The following is a 24704-nucleotide window of genomic DNA, read 5'->3' on the forward strand; positions in this document are numbered from 1 at the left end:
GAAATTTCAGGGGGGTTTGATGACAGATATTTTCCCAAGCCGAACAGTTCAATCAGTACGCTTCCCACAGATAAATGTAAAAATTTTACTTATGAAGTCTAGATCAGATTCTGAATTTGTAAGAACCATTTTTTGTTTGAGGTTTAGAGGAATCATAAACATCTCTTTTAAGTGTGCAGGAAAATTTTGAAATAACGTCTTGATTTGAAATCTAAACTACAAGGATACACACAGATTCAGCACATATAATTGTAGTTCTAGAATCTACACCTCAAATCGGAGAGCCGGCTTATAAGGGGCTATATCAAAAACTGTACCGATATATTCGGCACACCCCTTTATGGTCCTAGAATACCTCTAGATTTCCAATTTCAAGCAAATTGGATAAAAACTATGGATTCTAGAAGCCCAAGAAGTAAAATCGGGAGATCGGTTTATATGGGAGCTATATCAAAACATGGACCGGTACTCACCATTTTCGGCACATCTCTTTAATTTCCTTGAATACCTTTAGATTTCCAATTTCAAGCAAATTGGATAAAAACTACGGATTCTAGAAGCCCAAGAAGTAAAATCGGTAGATCGGTTTATATGGGGGCTATTTCAAAACATGGACCGGTACTCACCATTTTCGGCACATCTCTTTATTTTCCTTGAATGCCTCTAGATTTCCAATTTCAGGCAAATTGGATAAAAACTACGGATTCTAGAAGCCCCAGAAGTAAAATCGGGAGATCAGTCTATATGTGGGCTATATCAAAACATGGTCCGATAATCACCATTTTCGGCATATCTCTTTATGGTCCTAGAATACCTCTAGATTTCCAATTTCAGGCAAATTGGATAAAAACTACGGATTCTAGAAGCCCAAGAAGTAACATCGGGAGATCGGTTTATATGGAAGCTACATCAAAACATGGACCGATACGGACCATTTTCGGCACATCTCTTTATTTTCCTTGAATGCCTCTAGATTTCCAATTTCAGGCAAATTGGGTAAAAACTATGGATTCCAGAAGCCCAAGAAATAAAATCGGGAGATCGGTTTATATGGGGGCTGTATCAAAACATGGTCCGATAATCACCATTTTCGGCATATCTCTTTATGGTCCTAATTTCAGGCAAATTGGATAAAAACTACACACAAAAAATTTTTTTTCTGATTCAATCACGAAATTAATTGATCCAATTAATTTTTTAATTGAAATGTCTTCAATCACAGAAATGATAGTATCAATTAAAAAATTAATTGAAGGTCAATTAAAAAATTAATTGATCCAATTAAAAAATTAATTGATACTATTAATTTTTGTGATTGATTTTTGTTTCAATTAAAAAATTTGTTGATTCAATTAAATTTTTAATTGAATATTTTTTAAAACTCAATTAAAATGTTAATTGGAAAAATGTTCGTGAAATTTTTTTCTGTGTACGGATTCTAGAAGCCCAAGAAGTAAAATCGGGAGATCGGTTTATATGGAAGCTACATCAAAACATGGACCGATACGGACCATTTTCAGCACATCTCTTTAATTTCCTTGAATACCTCTAGATTTCCAATTTCAAGCAAATTGGATAAGAACTACGGATTCTAGAAGCCCAAGAAGTAAAATCGGGAGATCGGTTTATATGGGGGCTGTATCAAAACATGGTCCGATAATCACCATTTTCAGCACATCTCTTTAATTTCCTTGAATACCTCTAGATTTCAAATTTCAGGCAAATTGGATAAAAACTACGGATTCTAGAAGCCCAAGTAATAAAATCGGGAGATCGGTCTATATGGGGGTTATATCAAAACATGGACCGCTACTCACCATTTTCGGCACACCTTTTTATGCTCTAGGACCATACCCCTAGATTTCCGATTTGAGGCAAATTGGGCAAAAATTACGGCTTTTATAAGCCCAAGACCCCAAATCGGGAGGTCGGTTTATATGGGGACTATATCAAAACTTGGACCGATATAGCCAATCTTCGAACTTGACCTGCCTGCGAACAAAAGACGAATCTGTGCCAAATTTCAGGACGATAGCGCCAAGGCTGTAGCACGATTACAACAGACAGACAGACGGACATCCTTATATCGTCTTAGAATTTCTCCCTGACCAGAATATATATATATATATACTTTATATAGTCGGAAATCTATATTTCGATGTGTTAAAAACGGAATGACAAACTTATTATACCCCCGTAACCATTCTATGGTGGTGGGTATAAAAATTGTGATAAAATTTTACAAAAATTTTCGATGGATATAAAATTTTCATAAATTTTCGATGGAGATAAAATTTCGAAACAAAGCGATGTGATAAAATTTATGTCGAGATAAAATTTTGCCAAAATTTTCTATTGAAATAAAATTTTCCCAATATTTTCTATAGAGATATAATTTTGCAAAAAATTTCAATGGAGATACAATTTTGCATACATTTTCAATAGATATAAATTTTTGCATATATTTTCTACAGTTATAAAATTTTGAAAACATTTTCGATGTTTACAAAAATTTCGATGGAGAAAAAATTTTCAAAAAGAAATTGTGATTAAGAATTACTACAGACATAAAATTTTGCCAAAATGGATAAAATAGAAATAAAATGTTGGCAAAATAGAAAAATATTGAGATAAACTTTTGCCACGACTTTCTACAGAGATGTTATGTTAGGTTAGGTATAGTGGCAGCCCGATATTTCAGGCTCACTTAGACTATTCAGTCCATTGTGATACCACAGTGGTGAACTTCTCTCTTATCACTGAGTGCTAACCGATTCTTTGTTAAGCTCAATGACAAGGGACCTCCTTTTTATAGCCGGGTCCGAACGGCTTTCCACATTGCAGTGAAACCACTTAGAGAAGCTTTGAAACATTCAGAAATGTCACTAGCATTACTAAGGTGGGATAATCAATCGCTGAAAAACTTTTTGGTTTTTGGTCGAAACTGGGGTTGAACCCACGACCCTGTGTATGCAAGGCGGGCATGCTAACCATTGCACCACGGTGGCTTCTACAGAGATAAAGTTTTGCCAAAATTTTATATAGAGATAAAATTTTGCAAAAAATTTCTGTGGACATAAAATTTTGCAAAAAATTTCTGTGAACATAAAATTTTGCAAAAAAATTTTGTGGACATACAATTTTGACAGAATTTTCTATAGAGATAAAATATTGCTAAAAATAAAATTTTCCAAAAATATCTACAGGGAGAAAACTCTTCAATAGGAAAAAAATTTGCAACAATTTTCTATAGAGAAGAGGAAGAAAAAATTGACATTTATATATTTCTACATTGATACAATAGAATTTTTTTTTTCTCACAAATGAAAGTCAAAATAAAAAAACTTTCGTTGCTTTTAAGGGTTCATTATTATTTCTGAATTGATTTCTTACAATTTTCAAATCACAAATATACCCCAATTAAGTCATCGCCAGTTACATTGATGGCATAATCTGAATCAGGTGGATCAAAAATTCGACCTCCATTCTGTAAATTTATAGAAATGATAGAATTGTTTTAGAATCTATTTCTCAATTCAGGCATAATTACTTACAGCTGACATGAATATCGCACCTAATAAAAGACAAAAGAAAATCTTCATAGCTATTTATTTGTTTGAATTCCGTTGAAAAACTTTCACGACTAGTATTTCATTGCTTGAAAGGGGTATTTATATACAACTAAAATGGCAAAACATGTCCACGATTTATTTAAAACCGCATTATATTGCTATAGCAATAAAGAAAAAGTAATTTGCAAATCTTAATTTACTATTTAAAAATTGAAACTGCTGAGACAATTTCACACAGCAAAAAAAGTCCGTTGGAGGAATAAAATTTTAAAATAGAATTCTGTACAAATATGAAAACTTTTATGAAAATTAAATTTTGTGAAAATATTCTATAGAAATAAACTTTTTTTAGTTTTCTATAGAAGTATAATTTTACTAATAATTAAATAAAATAAAATAAAAATAAAATTTTTTTATAGAGATTTACATTTTGTCATCATTTTCTATAAAAAATACAATTTTACCAAAATTTTCTCTAGATATCAAAATTTGTCAAAATTTTCGATAGAGATAACATTTTGCAAAAGTTCCTATAGAGATAAAATGTTGCCAAATTTTTCTATAAAAATAAAATGTTGCCAAAATTTTCTATAGAGATAACATTTTGCCAAAATTTTCTACAGAGATAAAATTTTTCCAAAATTTCTTGTAGAGATAACATTTTGCCAAAAGTTCCTATAGCTACAAAATTTTGCCAAATTTTTCAATAAAAATAAAATGTTGCCAACATTTTCTATAGAGATAAAGTTTTGTGAAAATATTCTTTAGAAATAAACTTTTTTTAGGAGCCACCGTGGTGCAATGGTTAGCATGCCCGCCTTGCATACACAAGGTCGTGGGTTCGATTCCTGCTTCGACCGAACACCAAAAGTTTTTCAGCGGTGGATTATCCTACCTCAGTAATGCTGGTGACATTTCTGAGGGTTACAAAGCTTCTCTAAGTGGTTTCACTGCAATGTTCCGTTCGGACTCGGCTATAAAAAGGAGGTCCCTTGTCATTGAGCTTAACATAGAATCAGGCAGCACTCAGTGATAAGAGAGTACTTCACCAATGTGGTATCACAATGGACTGAATAGTCTAAGTGAGCCTGATACATCGGGCTGCCACCTAACCTAACATTGAAATAACATTTTAGTTAAAATTGCTGTAGAAAGTAAATTTTGGAAAGGAAATGTCTATAGAAATAAAATTTTGTCACAAAGATAAAATTTTACCAAAATCTTCTCGAGAAATATAAATTTGTAAAAATTTTCTATAGAGATAAAAATTTGCCAATTTTGTTTTTTTATAAAACTAAAGATGTTGCCAAAATTTTCTATAGATATAAAGTTGTGCGAAAATATTCTATAGAAATAAACATTTTTTAAATCTCTATAGACGTAAAATTTTACTAAACATTTCAGTAGATATTAAATTTTGGAAATTTTGTCTACATAAAAGTTTGGCAAAATTTTTTATAGCGATAAAATGTTGCCAACATTTTTTATAGAGATAAAATAAATGTTCTATAGAGATAAAACTTTTCCACAATTTTGTATAGAGATAATATTTTGCCAAAATTTTTTTACAGAGATAAAATTTGCCAAAATTTTCTACAGAGATAAAATTTTACCAAAACTTTCTATAGAAATAAATTTTTGGAAAATTGTCTATAGAAATAAAATTTTGACAAAATTTCTATAGAAATAAAATTTTAACAAATTTTTCTATAGAAATAAAATTTTGCCAAATTTTTGTAGAGAAATAAAATTTTGACAAGGTTTTCTATAGAAATAAAATTTTGACAAATTTTTCTATAGAAATAAAATTTTGCCAAAATTTTCTACAGAGATAAAATTTTGCCAAAAAAAATTTTTACAGAGATAAAATTTTGCCAAAATTTTCTACAGAGATAAAATTTTACCAAAACCTTCTATAGAAATAAAGTTTTGAGAAAATTGTCTATAGAAATAAAATTTTGACAAATTTTCTATAGAAATAAAATTTTAACAAATTTTTCTAAAGAAATAAAATTGTGCCACAACGATAAAATTTTGCCAAAAATTTTTTACAGAGATAAAATTTTTCCAAAATTTTCTACAGAGATACAATTTTACCAAAACTTTCTATAGAAATAATGTTTTGAGAAAATTGTCTATAAAAATAAAATTTTGACAAATTTTCTATAGAAATAAAATTTAGACAAATTTTTCTATAGAAATAAAATTTTGCCAAAATTTTCTACAGAGATAAAATTTTGCCAAAAAATTTTTACAGAGATAAAATTTTGCCAAAATTTTCTACAGAGATTAAATTTTACCAAAACTTTCTATAGAAATAAAGTTTTGAGAAAATTGTCTATAAAAATAAAATTTTGACAAGTTGTCTATAGAAATAAAATTTTGACAAATTTTTCTATAAAAATAAAATTTTGCCACAATTTTTATAGAGATAACATTTTGCCAAAATTTTCTACAGAGATAAAATTTTGCCAAAAATTTTTTACAGAGATAAAATGTTGCCAAAATTTTCTACATAGATAAAATTTTACCAAAAGTTTTGAGAAAATTGTCTATAGAAATAAAATTTTCTATAGAAATAAAATTTTGACAAAATTTTCCACAGGGGTAAAATTTTACCAAAACTTTCTATAGAAATAAAGTTTTGAGAAAATTGTCAATAGAAATAAAGTTTTGAAAAAATTGTCTATAGAAATAAAATTTTAACAAATTTTTGCTATAGAAATAAAATTTTGCCACATTTTTTCTATAGAAATAAAATTTTGACAACTTTTTCTATAGAAATAAAATTTTGACAAATGTTTATATTTAAAATAAAATTTTGCTAAAATTTTGTATAGAGATAACATTTTGAAAAAATTTTCTTCAGAAATAAAATTTTGCCAAAAAATTTTTACAGAGATAAAATTTTGCCAAAATTTTCTACAGAGATAAAATTTTACCAAAACTTTCTATAGAAATAAAGTTTTGAGAAAATTGTCTATAGAAATAAAATTTTGACAACTTTTTCTATAGAAATAAAATTTTTACAAATGTTTCTATTTAAAATAAAATTTTGCTAAAATTTTGTATAGAGATAACATTTTGCCAAAATTTTCTACAGAGATAAAATTTTGCCAAAAATTTTTTACAGAGATAAAATTTTGTCAAAATTTTCTACAGGGGTAAAATTTTACCAAAACTTTCTATAGAAATAAATTTTTGAGAAAATTGTCTATAGAAATAAAATTTTGACAAATTTTCTATAGAAATAAAATTTTAACAAATTTTTCTATAGAAATAAAATTTTGCCAAAATTTTCTACAGAGATAAAATTTTGCCAAAAATTTTTTACAGAGATAAAATTTTGCCAAAATTTTCTACAGAGATAAAATTTTACCAAAACTTTCTATAGAAATAAAGTTTTGAGAAAATTGTCTATAGAAATAAAATTTTGAAAAATTTTTCTATTGAAATAAAATTTTGACAAATTTTTCTATAGAAATAAAATTTTGCCAAAATTTTGTATAGAGATAACATTTTGCCAAAATTTTCTACAGAGATAAAATTTTGCCAAAATTTTTTTACAGAGATAAAATTTTGTCAAAATTTTCTACAGGGGTAAAATTTTACCAAAACTTTCTATAGAAATAAAGTTTTGAGAAAATTGTCTATAGAAATAAAATTTTGACAAATTTTCTATAGAAATAAAATATTAGCAAATTTTTGCTTTAGAAATAAAATTTTGCCGAAATTTTCTACAGAGATAAAATTATGTCAAAATATTCTACAGAGATAACATTTTGCCAAAATTTTCTACTGAAATAAAATTTTGGGAACATTTTCTACAGAGGTAAAATTTGAAAAAATTGTGTATAGGAATAAAATTTTGACAAATTTTTCTATAGAAATAAAATGTTGACAATTTTTTTTATAGAAATAATATTTTGACAAATTTTTCTATAGAAATAAAATTTCGACAAAATTTTGTATAGAGATAACATTTTGCCAAAATTTTCTACAGAGATAAAATTTTGCCAAAAATTTTTTACAGAGATAAAATTTTGCCAAAATTTTCTACAGAGATAAAATTTTACCAAAACTTTCTATAGAAATAAAGTTTTGAGAAAATTGTCTATAGAAATAAAATTTTGATAAATTTTCTATAGAAATAAAATTTTGACAAATTTTTCTATAGAAATAAAATTTTTACAAATTTTTCTACAGAGATGAAATTTTGCCAAAATTTTCTATAGAGATGAAATTTTGCCAACATTTTCAATAGAGATAAAATGTTCACAAATTTTGTGTAGATTATTCCGAAATTTTGCGTAGAGAAAAACTTATTTTGTCAAAATTTTCTATAGAGATAAAGATAACATTTTTCCAAAATTTTGTTTAGAGATAAAATGTTGCCAAAGTTTTCTATAGAGATAAAATTTTGCCAAAACTTTCTATAGAGACAAAATTTTACACAAATTTTCTATATAGATAAAATTTTTCAAAATTTTTCTATAGAGATATAATAGTGCCAAAATTTTCTATACAGATAAAATTTTCTAAAGAGATATAATTTTGGCCAATTTTTCTACAGACATAAAACTTTACCCAAAATTTCCTATGGAAATAAATCACTAAATTACTTAGTATAGTCAACATTGTGATTCTAATTACATTTCCTATTACCTATAGCCTTCACGATCTTACCATTTTCTCTAAGATGCAATACAAACTTCCTATGCCTTTGGATGTCCATTACCCCTTAAAGGTAAGAATTCCATGTAAATGTGCCTTCCCAATGGCCAATTATACGGTCATATATGCTCCAAATGAAACAAAGTTGATGGGGCACATTAATTCGGCTACATAGAAGAAACTGGAACCTTCTAAACATACCATAAGCCACCAGTTTTAGTATCGCCTGGCATCAATAAAAGCAATGCACATTCCACACTTGATTATGGTTTTATGCATAGCTAATTTAATTTGCGACTCTGAGATTCAATGGAAGGCAAACAGCAGATTTGAAAAATAAAAGGCAACAATTGTGGCAATTCGTGTGTCACGTTTTTATTCGAATGGCCTTACCTTGGTAGGAGGTAGGAGCAGCAAGCCACCAGCCACCATATATTTGGGCTAGAATTTCTCCAATTGTTTCCATTTCCATATGCTATAGGAACACTTGTCCGCCAATGGTGGTATAGATGGTGATGATGGTGGTTATGTGTTATACTTCCCTGGAGGATATATCTTCAACAAATGCCAACACAATTCACTTTGCTCTCCCAAATTTGTGAATCACTAGGCTAGGCACCCCACCATCTCCCAGGGAAGGATGCAAGTTTCTTTAGTTAGGTGTACACATGCACACAGTGTGGTTAAGATAGCGATTATGCCGCAGGATAAGTACTTCCCATTTCATTATTGTCCATATCTTTAGCTTTTGTAAATGCTTTTAGATCAATTGATATGATGATGTTCACATTTTGTGTGTATGTGTGCGCCACATAGCCATCTCGAGCTGCTGCCATTCACCACTTTGGCCCACAAAACAACAATTATATGTTTTGGCCACAAACCAATGCCACAATAGAAAACCATCACAAAAACGTTTTGCTAACCACCACCTTCTTTTGAAATACTTCATCGGTTTCCATGGCCATTTCAAATCCTAGCTAGCAAGAAGGTAATGGAAGCTTAGTTAAATTTTGTATTGGGCAAAGTCAATTTGGATATATCCTTCACGAACATTGCAATTTTTTATATTTAAATTCAAAAAAAAAAAAAAAAAATTTTTAGGAATTTTTCATATATTCTATTGAGTTTTGATTTCATTTTTTTTAAATCGTAGTGGAAAAATGTTTAAAATTTTTTATTTTGAAATTTTTATCTGAACAAAATTTTTTTTTGGATTTGGGACATTTCCTATTATATTGCGGTGTTATTGAAACATGTAGTGGAAGGTGAATTCAGGTGGTGAGGAGAATGTGATTAGTAGATCAGTATATAGAGACTCTAAAACTAGATATAAGGACTCAACATAATTCATGGAAATGTGGATTTATGTGAAAAAACAATAACGTGAGGGTGAATAACCAATCAAATGTCATGCCTGAGCGTTAGTCATGAGAATAATCTTTTCGGAAGAGTGCGTGAGCAACAAAAAAAAACATCCATCCGCTTTCAATCAACTTCACCATGTAAATTACTCAGACAATTCTTAGCCACCGAGCCACCGTTGTGCAATGGTTAGCATACCCGCTTTGCATACACAAGGTCGTGGGTTCGATTCCTACTTCAACCGAACACCAAAAAGTTTTTCAGCGGTGAATTATCCCACCTCAGTAATGCTGGTGACATTTCTGACGGTTTCAAAGCTTCTCTAAGTGGTTTCACTGCAATGTGGAACGCCGTTCGGACTCGGCTATAAAAAGGAGGCCCATTGTCATTGAGCTTAACATGGAATCGGGCAGCACTCAGAGACAAGAGAGAAGTTCACCAATGTGGTATCACAATGGACTGAATAGTCTAAGTGAGCGTGATACATCGGGCTGCCACCCAACCTAACCTAACCTCATTGGCGAACGATTTTTTATCTATAACTCGTATCTACACGCTCTCAAACAGTCACGAGAATGTATGTTAGTGAAAAAAATCCACTCATAAGTGTGAGTATTTGGTAGGATTTCATACTTATGGTGTTTTCTTTTTTGAAAAATGTGCTTTGCCTTCAATTTGTCTGCACGGAATGCGCATTTTTAAAATGTTGCCAGCCTAAAAAATGCCCGCAATTTGCATCTATGCTTGGCACTATTTTCACAATAGAATTCGATGCCTTTTTCACTTTTGCCTGTTTTTTTTTTTTTTAAGAAGAACCTAAAAAGTTCATTTTCCGGGCAAAATGCAAAAAAAGTGCGCATTTTTTACAAGAAACGAAAACACCATTGGTGTGCGTGAGTACAGATTTTTATTTCGTGAATGTGCGTCCTACCAAATATATCGTTCGTGAGTGTGCCTTAGTGCAAATTTTCCCTCGTGAGTGTACGTAATCGTGTGTAAAATATTATTGACGTACACATCTCCAGTCTTTGTGTATGACAGGTACAGATTCCCTTAATGTAATATTGCATCCCCTCTAGACAATTCACAAAGAGTAGATAATGAAGAATTCTTCGTAAAATTAACGAAGAGAATTCTTTCTATGTAGTAATGCGCCAGGAAACTGCTAACTGAACGATGGATGTAATGACTTCAACGACAACAAGAAAATGTTGTCTCATATTCGAAAAAGCTGGATTCTATATTTTTAAAAAATATTTTCCAGAATATAAGATTTTTGGAAAACACGTGTGCCATCACGTTATATACACAATGTGAGATCGAAATGGTTTAATGCAATAGTTCAAACTATTTGTTAATATAAGATTTTTGGAAAATACGCACGCAGAGAAGAAACATGATTGTCACAATCATTAGCGTAGCTTGACAATTTTCCTATGGGGGCCCCCTAGCTAAAAATTAGTCTATAATCAGTCTATAACTTATAGGTTCAATTAATATTTTACTTTATAAAAATGAATAAAAAATGATACATCAACATAACTAGACAATTAATTTTTAATAAAGCAACTAATAGTAGTTCCACACTTTTTCCCAGCAAAAAAAAATTGCACTTCCGAAAATGTCCTCACAAAGAAGTTAATTATTTTAACTACACAGAAGTTAATTATTTTAACTACACAGAAGTTTTTATACCCTGCGCCACACTGTGGAACAGGGTATTATAAGTTAGTGCATATGTTTGCAACACCCAGAAGGAGACGAGATAGGCACATGGTGTCTTTGGCAAAAATGCTCTGGGGGGGGCTCCTGAGCAGAGAATGAAGCCGCCGAGTCACGCCGCCAATTTTTTTTTTTTTTTTTTTTTTTTATTTCAAATTAAAATATATTTACAATTCATATAATTGCCTCAGCGCCTCCAAGGCATTTTTGAGGCTATCTAGCAACGTATTTCAAGAAAAACATACATCTCACAGACAAGTTATGATTTTATGAATTTGTTATGATTTATGAAATATGAATTAAAAAACAAAACAAAAAATTATATAAGTCATATTAGAAGCATTTCAATGTTTTGTTCTAGGTAATCTTTAATTTGGCGCTTAAAACTTGCAATGCATGTGGACATTTTAATAAAAGCAGGAAGATTATTGTATTCCAGACAACCCATGAATTCAATGCGTTGCTTAGTCAATTCTAATCTGCATCTAGGCAGTCTGAGATTGGATCTATTTCTTGTATTAATGGTATAATTATTATTCAGGAACTGCGTTGTATGAAACCCAATGTTGTTCAAAACCTTATATACGTATATAAGTACTTGTTTCTTATATAAACCAAATACTGGGAGGACACTTTTTGCGACGTCCCTATACAACAAAAATGTAGGGTAGCGTTCAGGCAGGTTATAAACTATTTTAAGTGCTCTGTTTTGTAATATTTGTAGGGATTTCAAGTCAGAATTTTTTTTATATCCATAAATGATGGGCAGATAGTTCAAGTGGCTTTGTATCAGTGACTGAAATATCATTAATTTTGCTTGTTCATCCATTTTGTTCTTATATTTGTATAGAATTCCCAATCCAGGTGCAATTTTATTTCTAATTTCTTGAATATGTGTCTTCCAACCTAGATTATTTTGAAGATTGATGCCTAAGTATTTGACTGTGTCCACCTCAGGTATTATCTTACTATCCACTAAGATAGACCAGGTTCTCGTTTCAATGTGTGGATGCGGTCTAAAACGAATAAACTTCGTCTTATTGGCATTTAGGACTAATTTATTAATCTTTGCGAACTCACATATGAGTGAAGCATCGCGTTCAACATTTGCTTTCAGTGTTAATTCATATTTATATGGATAAAATATACTGATATCGTCAGCATACATATATAATTTGCCTTTTAGTCCAAGGTTAGATATATCATTGATATATATTTTAAACAGAAGAGGTCCCAATACACTCCCCTGCGGAACGCCGTATACGACATCTTTCAATAAACTTTTGGATGAATTTATTTGGACGAACTGCTTTCTATTTTGTAAGTAACTCCGAAAAAAGTTTAGTTCTCTACCACGAATTCCATATAAATAAAGTTTCTCGCACATAATTGTGTGGTCAACGAGATCAAACGCTTTTGAGAAATCATAGAACACACCAGCGACCCCTGGTGATCCTTTGTCGAAACTACTGCATATATAGTTTATAATATTTATTAATGCTTCTTCTGTTCCACATCCCTTCTGAAAACCGTATTGTCTTTTAAATAATATATTTTCTTCATTTAGGTAAGAAGACATTTGCGAATATATTATCTTCTCAAATATTTTATCAAAAACGGATAAGATTGATATTGGTCTATATTGATTAAGTGAAGTTGATCGAATTTCCTTTGGTATAGGTACAATTTTTTGAATTTTCAAGGATTCAGGATACGTTGACTCATTTATTGAAGCATTGAAGATCAATGCTAAGTATGGGCATAAATGCCGCATACATGCAGATGAGCTGGATTGCAACTGGCGTTTAAGATCATCTACCGACTTTAAAAAGTACTCGTTAAATTTTTCTGCTTTGGCGATGTCCGAAGATATAAGATTTCCTAGGTCATCTTTTACTGTAATTTCAGACTTTGAACTTCTACCAGAAATTTGATTCAATAATTGCCAACATTTCCTTGGATTATTCTGAATATTTGAGAGATTATCATACAAATAGTTATCCATTGAACGCTTGGTAGCAAGCTTTATTATTCTACTTATTCTCTTAAGTGCAGAGTTAATATCACTTGAATCTTTCTTCTTTCTCAATTTCAACAGTTTTCTCTTATAGTCCATAATTGCTTTCAAATTTCCGTTTATCCATGGTGTAAACTCATATTTTAACAGATGTTTTTTCCTTATTTGTGTTGTTGATTGGACTATAGCATCGGAAACTATAGCTTGTAAATAAGACATATCTTGAGAGGACTCACCCCTTAGCCCCGATAATTCCAAATTGTGTCGTATTAGATTAGACACGTTTTCATAATCGCAGTGCTGATAGACAGTTTCAACAAAATCATTTTTTGTAGAGCTTGATTCTAAACTACACAGTAGCATTTTGTGATCTGACAATTTATTTTCTAAAGCTCCAATTTTTATATCACAGGTAAGGTTACTATAAACATTATCAATAGAAGAACCACTATCAGGACGCGTTATAAGGTTGTGACGATTAGAAAAGTTATAACACTGGAGTAAGTTAGATATGCTTTGGAAAGATGTTGTTTGCAATGAGTTTATGTTTGAGTCTCCAACGAAAAAGCAAGGCGAACGACCATAATTATTTAGCATATTGTCTAAAAATCCAGAAAAGTTATTTTGACTTGCTTTTTGCGATCGATAAAACGTAGTAATTATTAATTTTTTTTCCATTAAATGTTTTATTGTGTAATGTCAATGCTATTGCGTCAATAAAATTGTCGCTTTTGCACAGCTCCACTGTGTAATGCAGATTGTTACGAACATATATGGTACAGCCTCCATATCCATCTGATCTACAGCAATGTACAGAATTATAACCAGGAATGTTGTAAAGCTGTAGTAAGTGTGCCTGGAACCATGTCTCTTGAACGCAAATTACATCCGGTAAATCACATAACTTTGCCAACAGCGCTTTGAAACTATTAAATTTGGTAACGGAAGAAATGCTTCTAATATTAATAGATACAACATTAAAGTATTTTTTATATTGATTTAATAAACTCATTTTTTTTTTTAGCCGCCGCCGACCAGTTTTTGCCAGTCGAAGCCGCCGCCGAATATGTCGACTCATCTCGACTCAAAATTAGCCGCCAATTAATCATAAATATTGATTTAAATCAGAAAAATTTTTGCATTTTTTGTCAAAATGTTTAACTTTCCACCCAAAATAAGTCAGTATTAAGTTGTTATAATAATTTTGCAAAATTTTAGCTCAGAAAATTTAAATGAAATGTAAATGCGATTGTAAGATTGGTTGTACAACTAATCTCATTACCATTCGGATAACTTCAAATTGATGTTATAATGGATAATTGTCTTCCGCCGAATAGACAAATTTATACTGGCTTAGTCGTCAAGCCGCCGCCGCCGGAGGCATAAAATTAGTGTCAGCCGCCGCCGACAAAAATGGGTCGGCTTCATACTCTGCTCCTGAGTCGATATAGCCATGTCCGTCTGTCCGTGAACACATTTTTGTAATCAAAGTCTAGGTCGCAGATTTAGTCCAGTCGACTTGAAATTTGGCACAAGTATGTGTTTTGGCTCAGAATAGAACCCTATTGATTTTGGAAGAAATCGGTTCAGATTTAGATATAGCTCCCATATATATATTTCGCCCGATATGGACTTATATGGCCCCAGAAGCCAGAGTTTTACCCTAATTTGCTTAAAATTTTGCACAAGAAGAACAATTAGTACTATAGTCAAGTGTGCCAAATTTTATTAAAATCGGTTCAGATTTAGATATAGCTCTCATATATATCTTTAGCCCGATATGGACTAATACGGTCCCAGAAGCCAGAGTTTTACCGCAATTTGGTTGAAATTTTGCACTAGGAGTACAATTAGTAGTGTAGTCAAGTGTGCCAAATTTTATTGAAATCGGTTCAGATTTAGATATAGCTCCCATATATATCGTTCGACCGATTTACACTCTTATGACCACAGTGGCCAATCTTTTACTCCGATTTAATTGAAATTTTGCACAGGGAGTAGAATTAGCATTGTAGCTATGCGTGCCAAATTTTGGTTGAAATCGGTTCAGATTTAGATATAGCTCCCATATATATGTTTTTCTGATTTCGACAAAAATGGGCAAAATACCAACACTTTCCTTGTAAAATCGCCACTGCTTAGTCGAAAAGGTGTAAACATGACTCTAATTTTCCTAAACTTCGAATACATATATATCGAGCGATAAATCATAAATAAACTTTTGCGAAGTTTCCTTAAAATTGCTTCAGATTTAAATGTTTCCCATATCTTTTTACTAAAATTGTAAAAAGTGCATTAGCCGACTTAAATTTTAAGTCTATAAATTTTGTAGAAGTCTATCAAATTCTGTCCTGATCGATTGATATTTAAATGTATGTATTTGGGACAAACCTTTATATATAGCCCCCAACACATTTGACGGATGTGATATGGTATCGAAAATTTGGATCTACAAAGTGGTACAGGGTATAATATAGTCGGCCCCGCCCGACTTTAGACTTTCCTTACTTATTTTATTTAAATTTTTTATAGCTCGCTTTTTTTTTCATATTTTAATGTTTGTTTTTTTCAAATAGCTTAAAAAGAGTTAATAAAATGGTACAAATTATTCAAATGCCGATGAATGCTAGATTGCCGGAAAAATTGATAATTTTTGAAAATATTCCAGGGTAAACGTTTCAGACAAGCATTGGAATGCATTAAAAATTATAAAAATTCGGGAAAATATCACAAAATTTTTTAATTCACATTCAAAACACTGAATTCGGATTACACCTTAAGAATGATGTAAATACTGTGTAACGGCTGCTGAAATGGTGGACATCCTTCCTTTGACAGTTCATACACAGAAAAAAATATCACCAGAATATTTCCAATTAAAAAGTTAATTGAATTTGAAATTTTTTTCAATTAATAAATTAATTGGTACAATTAACTTTTTAATCAAGATAGAAACATTAAGTTAATTAAGTCAATGATTGAAAATTTTAAAATTTTTAATTAAAAAGTTAATTGATACAATTAACTTTTAATCAAATTCGGAGGACTAAGTAAGTTTATGATGATGATGAACATTTTTTTAAATTTTTAATTAATTTTTTTTCAAACAATCAATTGTTAATCCAAATAAAAATTCTAAGCCAATTCAGAATTTAATTTAAAATAGTTACCTTCTTTTAATTAATAAATTAATTGAGTTTTGCAATCAACATCAATTAAATTTTTAATTGAATCAATTAAAAAATTAATTGAAATATGGCAATGAAATCAATTAATTTTTTAATCAAGAATTTTTTCTATGCCCAATTAAAACTGTGATTGATACTATTATTTTCGTGATTGAAGACATTTCAATTAAAAAATTAATTGGATCAATTAATTTCGTGATTGAATCAGAAAAAAAATTTTTTGTGTGTATTGCAGTCATCGCTTTTCCACCAATTTTGCACCACTTCGAGACCCAAAAAGAACCTTTTCACTAGTTTTTTGGCAACGCTTTGTTACAGCATTATTAATATGTGCATTTATGAAAGAATAGTTTTAATATCAATTACTATTTATTTAATTAAATTGACTAAAAATCAGACTAAACAAAATAGTAAATGGGCTTTAGATATTAAACTAAACATAAATTTAGGAACTTAAATCATAAGTTCAACCACAGCTTTATTTATACATAAGTATAAGACGTAATGAAACTAACATAAAATTTAGAAGACAATGTTACGGAAAATAAAACTATAAATTGCCATCGGCAAGTGCTACCACAACACAAGTAATTCGATTGTGCATGAAAGTCTTTAGCGCAACTTTGTGTATTTACTTGTTTAATTTTATATAAAAACAACCGAAAATCGTAAATAGGTTTTCAAATTCTGGGGGGCTAATTTTTTCTGGGAGGGGGGGGTCTAAGTCCCCTCCCCAGAGGCCTTCCTCTGCCACTTCTGAATAAACAAACACAGTAATTCCAGAGTAATTCACCCGACTGACGCGCAAAATGAAAATCGTGTGTACCTGTTCTATGTTTTTATAAAATTCTTTTCGCTGAAAACAATGTACATGGCCTTTTTGGTCATTTAATGGTTCTAGACATGTCTATACGTAACCTATAAAAATCCTTTTTTCCTTGCAAGAAAGTAAAAAAATTGAATGGTCAGGTACATGATTTTCGCGACCATGCAATGGTCTCAAATTCTATCATTTAAATAATAGAACATGTTTGCGGCATCTGAAAACCATTTAAATGCTTATTGCCAACATATATTTTTCTCCGCTCGAAAATTATTTTTACAAAGACAAAATACATGGTTTACGCGACAATTACATATTCTAGATAAGCATTAAATGGATGCGGCAACCATGTCCAAATATGTTTTTTCTGTTCGTGCGTGTGCCATGACGTTATATACACAATGTGAGCTCGAAATGGTTTAATGCAAGAGTTCAAAATATTTGTTAATTAAAAGCATTTTTTCTTTCATAAAGATCATTCGAATTTAGGGGTAGGTTAATATCCGAAAAAATCAATAAAACAACAAACAATAAATATTTCCAATGATGAGATTTTTTATTTTTTTTTTTAATTTTAATTTTAACATAACCAATGACAAAACAAATATATTCTCCCACATATCGAGGATTCTGTAGGAGAGAAAAACTCCTGAAATAATGCCCGCTTGTATTTAGATTACTATCAAGGAAGAAAACTATTTTTTTTTTTTTTGTTTGCTTTTTTGAAAATTTTAAATTTTCCATTTGTTTGTTCCTGCAACATCAGCGGCAGCTGTTTTCTTACAATTGGCCATAAAAAGCAACTCTAAGTTGGTTAGGAAGACAAAAACCCCAGTTAAAGTTCTCTCAACCATCATCATCATAGTTTTACCATTATGGTTTGGCCAAGTTTTTGGGTTATGTGCATGTGACTCCATTGGCCATCCAAACCAACCATTTAGCCAGCTAGAAAATTCGCTTTGCTTTGAGCTTGGCATTCCAAGTCATCCCCAGGCCATTGAGTAAAAAAATCTTAAAACAGTTTCGTTACAGTGTTGAAACATTTGTTTCGCGATACTAAGCCCGTTGTCTAAGACAACAACATGTGTCGCCCGAATGCCCAAACAAATGTGAGGGTACATTTCCCATAGAATTGGAGAAAAGGAAATGGATCATTGCAATGAATGTAGTATGTGGTTTCTTGGAATTTCTTAATATCTATGAGAATAAACTTTTTGACATAGATTTTATACATTGGTCACCTGTATTGTAATGCTAAAATCAATTTGTGATTTTTTTAAATTAAATTTCCATGGTGCTTTCTCTAAGAAATTTGATGGGGTTTAAATGAAAATTTCTCTTAAGTTCTGTTTTTATTTAACAATTTAATATGATATAATTTAATTTTCTTTAAGTAATAATGAAAAAAGCTAAGTTTTCATTTCAACTGGTGGGCCCAGGATCTTTTCTCTTTATACTTTTCCAATAAAATGTAAACGAACTTATTTATACATTTAGAATTTATGGTGGATTTACCAAATTAAGCCACCTTGGTGCAATGGTTAGCATGCCCGCCTTGCATACACAAGGTCGTGGGTTCGATTCCTGTTTCGACCGAACACCAAAAAGTTTTTCAGCGGTGGATTATACCACCTCAGTAATGCTGGTGACATTTCTGAGGGTTTCAAAACTTCTCTAAGTGGTTTCACTGCAACGCCGTTCGGTCTCGGCTATAAAAAGGAGGTCCCTTGTCATTGAGCTTAACATGGATGTTATTGTTATTTCCATAATTTTAGGCGGTACAAATGTCTGCTGGAAACATAATGATAAAAATTGTATAGTGTTCGACTCCTGTCATACATGTAATCCTAACGGGACTTGAGATCAAAATGTTCAAAAATATAATTAATTAATCAAAAAGTTGCACAGTATGTCAAAGAGGTGGCAGACATTTATAAAAGTATGGTATTTAGAGGCGCAACAAGAAAAGCGGCACAAAAGTATCACCGCTTGAAAAATGAATTAGGTATTTAAAAAGTGGCACAGTATGTCAAAAAGGTGGCACAAATGTTTAAAAAGTATGGTATTTAGAGGCACAACAAAAAAGCAGCATAAAAGTATCACCGCTTACAAATTTTTGTAAGAGCTATATGTAAGATCGGCTAATATGTATATAAATTTGAAATTTGAGTAACATTAGTTTATAAATACACAGAAAGAAATATCACCAAAATATTCCCAATTAAAAAGTTGATTGAAATTGACAACTTTTTCAATTAAAAAATTTATTGATACTATTAATCAAACTTAAAACATTTACTTTTTCTTTTTATGACCACTTAGTTTTAATAGATTTTTGTTTATTTTAATGGGCTGTTTTGGTCAATATATATAAATGCAAATAAAACAAGTTTATTTCATCTTTTTTCTCGACGTTTCGTCGGCTTTTTTCCGACCTTTTCCAGAGAATTTTTTATTTGAAATATCTGTAGAGGAAAATTCTATTTAGATTTCAGTAATTGTGGATTTTAGTTCTTACTTACAATTGTTTTACATTTGTTTCATTTATAAATTATTAAAACTGGACATCACAAACAATAATAATAACTAAATAAATAAATAAAATGTAAATATTGCAGCAAAACTTTAAATCTATATCACAGAACTATGTATGTTTACTCTTTAAATTATTGCAATGAAATACTGTAAGTTGGTGTTATCTTTGTCTTCCTTAGTGTTCATTGACGTCTCTATTCTCTGTTGAATGCGTAGGCTCTCCAGTGTATAACGTTTGTTCTCATTTCTCTGTCGAGAATTTTAACAGCTTTGAAGTCTATGCTATGGCCACTCTCTTATATGTGTTGTGCTAAAGCTGTGCTTTCTCTATGTTTGTTGATGTCGGCTTCATGTTCTGCCATTCAGTGTTGCCAATTTGGTGCTTTTAGCACCAAATTTAGTGCTTTTTGATTTCTAAAAAGCACCAAATTGCCTTTTTGGTGCCTTTTCAAAAAAAGCACCAACTTGGTGCTTTCTGGCATTTTCATTTAGTGCTTTTGGTGCTTTTTTTATTTTGAACACTATTAAGTTTAATTGATACAAAAATGTTGAGTAGTCTTTCAAGAGCCGAAGAAACTCAAATTTATTGCCAAATATAGAATTTGATTGTTATGTAGTTGGTATTGATTATTTTTTAATTAATATTGTTATATAGGGTATTATGTAGGAAAGTCGAGCAATGAGTGTCGAATTTTTTAATTTGGTAAAGATGTCATTAAAAACGTTCGTATTAAATTCACAAAAGCACGCACAACTAAAATAAGCAATAGGCTCCTTCCATATATTAATATTTTGAAAGTTGAAAAACATCACTGATCAAAATGAATTGGACGAAAGCATTAAAACTGATCAAAGTGTATACTTGAATAGCGGTTCATAATGGTGAGTACTAAATTCGAGTTTTGCCGAATTTATACTATATCAGTAAAAAAGGCATAAAATTATGCATATTTGCTGCAAATTTTATTATAACTTGCTGCAAATTTTATTATAACCAAAAGCAAATTTTCACAAAGTTTGTATTCCTTAAAATGAAATATTAAAGAAAAGTAATTGTGAAAAAATGACTATTTTAGCAGCTAAACGCGATCTTAATACCCACCTTAATTTTTTAAAATTCAATTCACAAAAGTTCTATAATACATCTTCGGAAGGTTTTTTTTTTTTTTTTTTTTTTTAGTAGAGCATTTAATTTTCGATTTTGTGGTGGAAGGTGGTATGTTAGAATTTATAATATATTTTTGGTGCTTTTTGGCCTTGGGGAGTTGGCAACACTGCTGCCATTCGTATTTTCAATTGTCTTCTTGTTGTACCCACATAGTGCATGTTGCATGTCTCCCTTTCGTTTCCATTGCATGTTAGTTCGTACACAACGTTGTCTAATTGCATTTTGTCTGTTCTGTTTGTTTTTGTTGTAAATAATCGTTGCAGTGTATCGTTTGATTTGTATGCTATTGTTGTTGTTTCTTCCTTTATTGATCTCAACCAAGTTTTGCATTCCGTCAATTTGGGGATAAATGGGACACTGAAAAAAATGTTTGAGTTCTCCATTTGTATTTTTTCTTTGTGAGTTTTTGGATGATGAGTTTTGTTGATTAGTGAGTTGATTAGATGTACTGGAAAACTATTTTGTCGAAGAATATTTTTAGTGGCACAGTATGTCAAAAAGGTGGCACAAATGTTTAAAAAGTATGGTATTTAGAGGCACAAAAAAAAAGCAGCATAAAAGTATCACCGCTTACAAATTTTTGTAAGAGCTATATGTAAGATCGGCTAATATGTATATAAATTTGAAATTTGAGTAACATTAGTTTATAAATACACAGAAAGAAATATCACCAAAATATTCCCAATTAAAAAGTTGATTGAAATTGACAACTTTTTCAATTAACAAATTTATTGATACTATTAATCAAACTTAAAACATTTACCCCCATTTTCATGAAACTCCGTTTGTGCTCCGTTAGCTAACGAACTTTTAAACCGTACCATGGATATATCTGTCATCTTGCCTATATATTCCACAGGCCAGTTAGAAATTTAACTGCTGAAAATTTTTCAGTTAAAGTTAACCGGAGAGAAGATATTTGCAATTTACTTTTTATTAACTGGCAGTTAAAGTCAAACGAGCTACAAGAAAATGGCCGTTAGTCAATTAAGTCATTGATTGATTTTTTTAAATTTTAAATTAAAAAATTAATTGATACAATTAACTTTTTAATCAAACTCGGAAGAGTAAGACAATTAAAAAATTATGGATATTTTTTTTTAGATTCTTAATTAATTTTTTTTAAACTATAAATTTTTGAATCAAACTAAAAAGGATTAAAAATAGTTATAGAAAGTGATTGAAATATAGTATAGCGATTACAAATAATTTCGTTTTTAATTAAAAAATTAATTGGATTTTGCAATCAACATCAATTAAAAATTTTATTAAATCAATTAAAAAATTAATTAAAATTTTCTAATGAAATCAATTGATTTTTTAAACAAGTGTTTTTTTATGCTCAATTAAAGCTGTGATTGATACTATCATTTTCGTAATTGAAGACATTTCAAATAAAAAATAAATTGGATCAATTAATTTGTGATTGAATCTGAAAAAAAATTGTGTGATAGGAGTATTATGGTCAGATTGTATTACCTTATGCAAAATACATGTAAATTCGGTTAATAATATATTTTGAAAAATCGGCTGATACATATATATGAGAGCTATATCTCAATCTGAACCGATTGCGATCTGCACACTTTAAAGGTGGTGAATTAAAATACTATGTGTCAAATTTGACAACGATCGGTTAGGAAAAAAGCGCAATGTCACCTATTTGCCAAAATCGGACTATGAGAGTTATCTCTAAATTTGATCCGAATTTACCCGTATTCAATAGTGTTCGTCCATGTGTCAAACAAAAAACACATCCTGCATTAAATTTAATCAATATCAGATAATAATTGCGACCGGAATCCTGCGAACAACAAATACATTGACGGACACCAAGGGTGATTCCGAGTCGATCGGTATATATTTTATAAGGTCTACAACCAATTTTCCCCTGACCACTGTGGAGTTTAGGGTATAAAAATTGTCAAAAATCATCCTGCGGTGTGGGGCTGCCATTGTTCAAAATTTGGAAAACTCGTCTTCTGACTGACAGTACATGGAAATAACCTGGAACTACTGTACCGCCAGAAAGTATGCGAATAATATTGTATCGTCTACTTTCAGACGGTACAAGGTTCCACTTGAAACCGGTATGGTATGAGAAGAAAATATTTTGACAAAATTATTATTGAAGGAATAATTTTCGTTATATGCTAAAGCAGCATTCACATACGTAATATTACTGAGATGCTGGATCAAACTTAACAAAAACTATTACATTTCCTAGGGAATTACCAAAAAAGGCACAACACAGTGAAATTTTAAGGTTATTCGTAGTGGCCATTTAGCTGATATTCCATTACATGATAACCATCACACTTATCTCTTTATGATGAATTAAGCATCCGACCATTTACCCCAAATAGTGCTGTTTTTCTTTGAAACCCCTTTTATTATTGGAACTCATTGCTAATTAGAGGTGTGCACGTGACACAAAATTTTCGTGACTCACGTAAATTTTCGTGACCCAGGCGTGAGTCGTGAGTCACGCTCATGGCAATGGCGTGAATGTGCGTGAGCGTGATTAACAAACCCATATGTCGTGCGTGAGCGTGAGTCACGAAAATATTATCTTCATGGGTGTGCGTGAGTAAAGATTTACGCTCACGAAAAAAAATCCCGCTCACCAACATAAAACGCTTAAAGCTGGGTATTAAGTTCGAGTTTAGCCGCTAAAAACGTCATTTTTTCACGATTACTTTTCTTTAATAATCCATATTAAGGAATACTAAATTTGTGAAAATTTGCTTTGGGCTTTTCCCCATCAAGTTATAATAAACTTTGCAACAAATATGTATAATTTCATGCATTTTTCTTACTGATTTAGTTTTCACTTTAGCGATTTTAGCGGCTAAACTCGAACTTAATACTCACCTTAACACTTAAATTCATTTACAATTTTAGTCACACCTTGGATGTGAAGAGTGTAATAATGCACTCGATTTCAATAATGCTCATGTTTTCAGACACGTCGCTAAGGCAAATTACTCAAAAAATTGTTCGTGAGTCACGACATTTTTCGTGAGTCTCAACATTTTCGTGCGTGAGTACAAAGTTTCGTTTCGAGAGTGTGCGTGAGCGTGAGTAAACTATTACTCATGTGCATTAATTACCATTCCTCCTAAATGTATGCTTCACAAACAAAAGTACTATAATAAAAAAAAAGAGTACTATAATATAAACAACACAGCACTTAACCCGCAAACAAAAGCTTCTCCCATCACCAGCCAGCAAACAATGTCTTATGTGTCTGATACAGGGACAAATTGAATTTTTAATTTATAAATTCTACCAATGAGAATATAAAAGTGTATTTTTAGGTTCAAATTTTACCAAATTAAAAAAAATAGATATACCGATAGTATTTAACCAAAAAAAATATTAATCTACTTGTAACAGGTTGGCTGATAAGTCTCCGGTCTAACAAAGAAAAACACATTTCTTTTGTCAAAATTGGTTTTTATTATTTAACATAGTTCCCTTCAAGAGCGATACAACGATTATAACAACCTTCCAATTTTTTGATACCATTTTGGTAGTACTCCTTCGGTTTTGCCTCAAAATAGGCCTCAGTTTCGGCGATCGCCTCTTCACTGCAGCCAAATTTTTTCCCTGCGAGAATCCTTTTGAGGTCTGAGAA

General features: G+C 30.7%; 1 protein-coding gene and 1 long non-coding RNA gene across 2 annotated transcripts; both read right to left on the reverse strand.

Moving 5' to 3' along the window:
* Positions 1-3345: 3345 nt before the first annotated feature.
* LOC142238733 (uncharacterized) lies at positions 3346-3676 on the reverse strand. The gene is made up of 2 exons (XR_012722802.1): positions 3555-3676; positions 3346-3487 (listed from the first exon to the last, which is right to left on the reverse strand). It is a non-coding gene; the product is annotated as an uncharacterized LOC142238733 (long non-coding RNA).
* A 7985-nt stretch (positions 3677-11661) lies between these two features.
* Positions 11662-13947, reverse strand: LOC142240103 (uncharacterized). The gene has a single exon (XM_075311819.1). The coding sequence runs from the start codon at positions 13945-13947 to the stop codon at positions 11662-11664; it is 2286 nt and encodes a 761-aa protein (XP_075167934.1).
* Between the last annotated feature and the right edge of the window lie 10757 nt (positions 13948-24704).

Source organism: Haematobia irritans, chromosome 5, assembly GCF_050003625.1.
Source record: "Haematobia irritans isolate KBUSLIRL chromosome 5, ASM5000362v1, whole genome shotgun sequence".
Lineage (NCBI taxonomy): Eukaryota > Metazoa > Arthropoda > Insecta > Diptera > Muscidae > Haematobia > Haematobia irritans.